Below are 6,202 nucleotides of genomic sequence, written 5' to 3'. Positions count from 1 at the left end.
ACCTCTGATTGGCTCTGCACTCACAGACACACACACACACACCTCACGATATAACACACACACCTCACCTCACGATATAACACACACACACACACACACCTCACGATATAACACACACACACACACACACACACACCTCACGATATAACACACACACACACACACACCTCACGATATAACACACACACACACACACACACACACCTCACGATATAACACACACACACCTCTGGTTGTTTCTGCACTCACAGACACACACACACACACAAACACACCTCTGGTTGTTTCTGCACTCACAGACACACACACACACACACACCTCTGGTTGTTTCTGCACTCACACACACACACACACCTCTGGTTGGCTCTGCACACACACACTCCTGAAAAGATTAAACACACAGTTTCATATCCGTTACTAAATGCACATCAGAGATTATTTCTCTCACAGGGTTTGATGAAAAGCGAATTTTATATAATAAAAATAGCTCATTTTAAAAACAATAAAGACTTATTAACAAGATGAGGTATTGTGTGTGTTCCGCTGCAGCGTGAGCATTACCCGTCATCAGAGCCGGAGACATCATAACATGATAACTGACTAACATTAATAAAGTCGCCGCCGGGTATAAAGCTGCAGCGGCGCGGCTGATCTCCGCTGCGGTCATCAGTGAACACACACGTGTGGGCGGGGCTTGAGTGGATGGTGGGGATGGTTTGCTATTGGCTGATCTCATGTGAGTGACAGGTTATAGCCCCGCCCTCGTGATTGATTTGATGGTGACTTTAAGACAGAAGAGATCATCTGACCAACACACCGCGTGCTGAGAACGGCTCGTTCACTGGGAGCCAGGGTTTGAAATCAACTTTCTCACTCACCGGCCAATCAGAACCTCTCTAGCGTGTGTGTGCTAATCTCAAACCCTGCTAGCAGCTCCACTAGCGGATGATAACATCTGGGTATTGATTGAGCACTGACCTGATTGGTTCCCCTGAGGACACACTGCACGTCGGTCGGGGTTATGTGCTGTATGGACAGAAACCTTACAAAAGATTCCTAGCACACACACACACACACACACACACACACACACACACACACACACACACACACACACACACACACACACACACACACACACACAACTCAGTCAAATGATATGAAGCACGTTTTATTATAGAGAACATGTACTGTATATACAATGATATTCATCTCATACAAAACAACAAAAGTCATAAAATAAATACTGAAAAAGTGTGTTTGTCTGCGGGAAGCAGGACATGTGCAATGGTGGACCCCCCGGCACTGACCCCTGAACCCCCGCCTCGGCAGAGCCAAGCTGTCCGTCAAACGAAGGCCGGCCAATCAGGGCGCTCGTGAAGGTCTCAGTTTAATGCTACTGGCTGTTCTCTCCTCCAATCAGCAGCGAGCGAGAACTCACCCAATCACCAGCAGTCTCTTCATCACGGCAGAAGCATACGTGATTGGATGACCAACCTGTCCGTCACCGAACTCCCGTGGGCGTTCCCACCGGCTGCTGCGTCCGGCCCGCCGTGAGACGCGAGCGGGGGTTAAAGGAGAGGTCAGAGGTCACCGGCTGATGTTACGGGAGCCTCCGAAGTGTTCGGCGTCTCGGACGGGACTGAAGAAGGGGTGACGCAGCGCAGCGGAGAGAGAGAGGCGGCGGTCCGGCTCGAACTCCATCAGACCCTCCAGCAGATCAAAGAAGAGGTGATGCTCCTCTGCCTCCAGCAGCACGTACCTCTGGGGGGGGGGGGGGGATATTACTGCTAGCCTGATTTATAGAACAGTTTATTACAAACAACATGACGAAAAATATTGTTTTAAGGCTATTGACAGTATATTCTGATCTACAGGATAACCAAAGTAGATATCCGTAAATCCCTGAAATGGATTTGTAATGCCTGTAAATGAAAAATAATTTTTCCCCTGGCTTTATCCAATACTCAGACTTTGTCTTTTAAAATGTATGCAAATTAGTGCATATTTAATTAGATATTGACTAATTTGCATATCTAAACATTAAATTACAGAGAACTTGTAATAAAATGTTTCTCATCTTCATGTAGTAATCAACTGGGAAAGTTTCATGGTGATTTCTGCTAGTTAAACACTTTGACCCTATTCCCCAGTGGTGTCTCACCGAGAGAAGCGGCACACAAACACATTGTTTTCACTGGTCAATTTTGAGATTTTGGGCTATTTGTCTAGCCTGGGAAAACCCAGACCCTCTCAGTTGTAACTGAGTAAGGGTCTGGCAAAGCTCCATAGACAATTCATTTCCACAGGGGCGTCACCAACGGACGTCGGATAGATCTAAAACCAATCAGAGCGATGAATGACATGACGTATGCAGAGCGACGGAGAAACATCTCGAGACTCTCAGCAATTCTCTGTTTGTGTTAACGAAAATGACCATTTTAAATCGCTTGAAACAGACGCGATAGCTGATTCGAACGAGTGATGTTGTGATGTTCCACGGCGGCATCCATCTCTGTAATGTACAAAATCTGCGTCACCGTCTCTGCTCTGTCGTCATCGTGTAAAACGTTTCTGATTGGTGCCGCGATTTCGGCGGATTGGAAATGGGTTTCAATGGGCTCTTTGCCAGACCCACTTGCAGAGCAAATCTAAATTTGCCGGAAGTGGTCTGGGTTTTCCCAGGCTACTATTTGTCTTCAATTGTGGTGAAAAAAAGTCAGAAATACACATTTAGGTCTTTATTTTACTACACTTTGATTGTTTGCGTCTGTAGATTTCCTAGAAATTCAACAGAAGTTGGCGTTAATCATCATGATCCGCGATCTCTCTCTCTCTGCTTCCTTTAATCACACACACCGCTGTAAAGCTCTCTCTGCTGTACAATGCTGTCGATCCAAATATGGTCATTTCCTTTTAATCAGCAACCAATCGTGAAAGTACAATGGGCATTTAACTCTAAAAGCAAAATCTCATTGGCTGATGTCACTTTCTGGCACCGTGATTGGTTCAGAAGCATCACGTGACGCGCTCTGACACTCAGATGTGTGTTTTTGGCTGTTTTTCTGCTCAGTTAAAGGCCATAAATGCTGTGTTTATAAGTTTTGATGTGATTTAGGTGGTTTGTATTGTTGTTGCTAATGATCTGATGAGATAGTGTCAGTAAATAGTTGTTTCCACTAAAAAGTATGAATTTTTACATTACAAATCTTTAAATGCCTTTTTCTCAAAATGAGTTTGTCATTCTCCAGTATGAACATCTCAGCCGATGTACACCAAACTCTCCAGTTACACACAGCAGTATTCTGAAGATATGTTCAGAGGGATTTGTTAATAAATCATTCCTGGCCTGATTTTTGTGACATTTTAAATCCAAAAGATATGGTGAAAATCAATTTTTTAAGGCTATGGACAGTATATTTAGATTTCCTAGGTCATGAAAGCATATCTCCTGAAATCCCTCTGAACATCTTTCATCTTGTGTGTAATCACAATGAAAAAAGAATTTTGCACCTGGCTTTATCATATGTTCAGATCTATCTACCGAAAATATATGCACAATTGCGCATATTTAAAGAGATAATGCATAATTTGCATAATTAAACATACAAATTTCAAAAACTTGTAATAAATTTTTTTTATGAACTTGTGTAAGTAATCAACTGAGGAAGTTTCATGGTGATATCTGTTATTTTTAAATTGTCCCCTATTCACCTGTAGTGTCTCGCCTTAATATCAATTGATTCAAAAGTGAATGCACTTTAAAAAGTGAATGTCAATTAATTTTAATAAAAGATGATTAGGTTTATATTTGCTTATTGCGCTCACAGCGCCCTCTTGTGGACAGAAGACATACAGCACTGTTTCCCTCTAGCATTAAGTATTGCCTTCAGAATTCAAATACAACTTGAGTTTTGCTAATATTTAAGAAAGAAGCTCGAATTTAGCTTTTCAGCCATTTTGAGAGTCCTCACGTGCCCAGCCTGATTGTTGAATGTTAGTGCACCGGTTACATTAGCCCACATTGATCGACTAAACTCCACAGAGACATGTTATAGTTCCTAACCCCCGGAGAGAGCCGTCACTCACTCTCAGCGGTCGGCAGTTCTCTCGGACGTATCGTCCCGCTGACGAGTTCTCGTCCCAGTCCAGCCGGCCTCGGTAGAAGTACTTCTGCTTCCTGAGGGCAGAGGTCAAGTCAAGCTCACACACTGACACACTCGAGCTGGGGGAATAATCCGTGCGTCGCGGTCCGTGGAGAGAGTCGGACTGTTCCCGAACACACACGGTTCTGTTCACATCAATCTCAGATCCGGAGGATAACAGCAGATGATGATGTCATCAGCGCACCTCAGGACGCGCGTACATATCTAGATATCGCTTTCTTCATCAAGTGATGTTTCCTCATGAATATATGGTCGAGCTGTATCGTATACTTGAATATTAATGAGCAACATCACACTCACAGCCGTGGGAAACGCCTCTATATCGACATCAGACGAGCTCAGAGTTAATATTGCCTGAAAATATTGATTTATCAATCAAATTAAACACTAATTTCATATAGTGTATAGTGCACATATAGTTTCTTTCAATAATTCAAGCACTTTTTAATAAATATGGCCGTTTTCAAGGGTTTTCTAGGACTTACATTTTAAAAAGTCAAATTCAAGCACACTGTACGAACCCTGTGTGTGTGTGTGTGTGTAAGGCATTGGAATCATTTCTGGATTCGCAACGCATCGCGTTGTCATGGTATAATTGTCATAAATATATATATATCATATATATCATGCCCCAGCTCTACTTCACACTGATAATATCAATCATGAATCATGTTCAATGTTTCCTGACCTCGTTTTACGAATCATCCTTGAAGGAACTGGTCCATGTACTCGCTCCATCATGGCCAGATGCTCCCTGTTATCGTGAGTCTAAAACACACACACACACACACACACACACACACACACACACACACACACACACACACACACACACACACACACACACACACACACACACACACACACACACACACACACACACACACACACACACACACACACACACACACACACACACACACACACACACACACACACACACACACACACACACACACACACACACACACACACACACACACACACACACACACACACACACACACACACACACACACACACACACACACACACACACACACACACACACACACACACACACACAGTTGTGTTTATATGAATGATGAGCGGGTCAGAGTAATGGCAGTGAATACTAAAACTCATAAAAAGAGAAATAAACGGTTTGATTCGTAACAGGTCCACAAAAAAAAAAAAACATCTCACGGAGATTAATTGTGGTTTAATATACACTAATGTTAGGAATAACTAGGATTTATTAATGTTTTTGAAAGAGTCTTCTGCTCATTTATTTAATCATAAATACAGTAAAACAGTGAAATATTATTATAATGTAGATCATCAGTTCTCTATGTGAATATACAGTAAAGTGTAATTTATTCCTGTGATCAAAGCTGAGTTTATCATCATTACTCCAGTCTTCAGTGTCACATGATCCTCCAGAAATCAGTGTAATATGATGATCTGATGACACAGTTATGATTATGATCAGTGTTGAAACGGCTTCAGATCATGTGGAAAATAACGGGGTAAGTGAGATTTTTATTCAGCAATGGTGCACTAAACGGATCACACGTGACAGTAAAGACATTAATAATGTCACAAAAGATTCAACATCAAATAAATGCTGTTCTTCTGAACTTTATATTCATCAAAGAATCCTGAAAAATATATAGCAGTAATAATATTTCACTGTTTTTACTGATATATTAAATATCTAATTAATAATATACAGATATATTAACCAACATACTCTGCCTTGGGGAGCAGAAGCGGTTCTTTCAACAATATTTAAATATCTGAATTATTAAAGTTTTGAGGACCAGAGCGGATGTTACATAAGTCCAATTCACGTGTGTGTGTGTGTGTGTGTGTACAGCGCTTTACACAGTACACATCATCACCGCAGCGGTACAGTAAACGCAGGAGTCCACAGTGTACAGTGTTCTGTTCTCAGAGACTGAGTTATGCATTTCAGAAATGCACATATACACTATGCATTCGAGGGATATACACAAGACATATGAACCGATTTGGGAATAATTTCATCAAAATT

At 41.9% G+C, this 6,202-nt stretch overlaps 1 protein-coding gene across 3 annotated transcripts in view; it reads right to left on the bottom strand.

Annotated features, from left to right (window-relative positions):
• Nucleotides 1–1,148: 1,148 nt before the first annotated feature.
• The window catches only part of clk2b (CDC-like kinase 2b), an 18,736-nt gene continuing 13,682 nt past the window's right edge, over nucleotides 1,149–6,202 (bottom strand). The window contains exons 11-13 of one of the 3 annotated variants that reach the window (XM_079625788.1): nucleotides 4,856–4,935; nucleotides 4,091–4,181; nucleotides 1,149–1,765 (exon numbers count right to left, since the gene is read on the bottom strand). In XM_079625788.1, coding sequence (XP_079481914.1) covers nucleotides 1,592–1,765; nucleotides 4,091–4,181; nucleotides 4,856–4,935 — 345 coding nt within the window. In that variant the 3' untranslated portion in view covers nucleotides 1,149–1,591. The remainder of the gene's footprint in view (nucleotides 1,766–4,090; nucleotides 4,182–4,855; nucleotides 4,936–6,202) is intronic. The other 2 variants (XM_079625787.1, XM_079625789.1) reach the window with 2 other exon arrangements.

This window comes from Phoxinus phoxinus, assembly GCF_949152265.1.
Source record: "Phoxinus phoxinus genome assembly, chromosome: 10".
In the NCBI taxonomy this organism is placed as follows: domain Eukaryota; kingdom Metazoa; phylum Chordata; class Actinopteri; order Cypriniformes; family Leuciscidae; genus Phoxinus; species Phoxinus phoxinus.
Note: the sequence above shows the minus strand (reverse complement) of the source record. Positions and strands in the feature narration are given on the sequence as shown.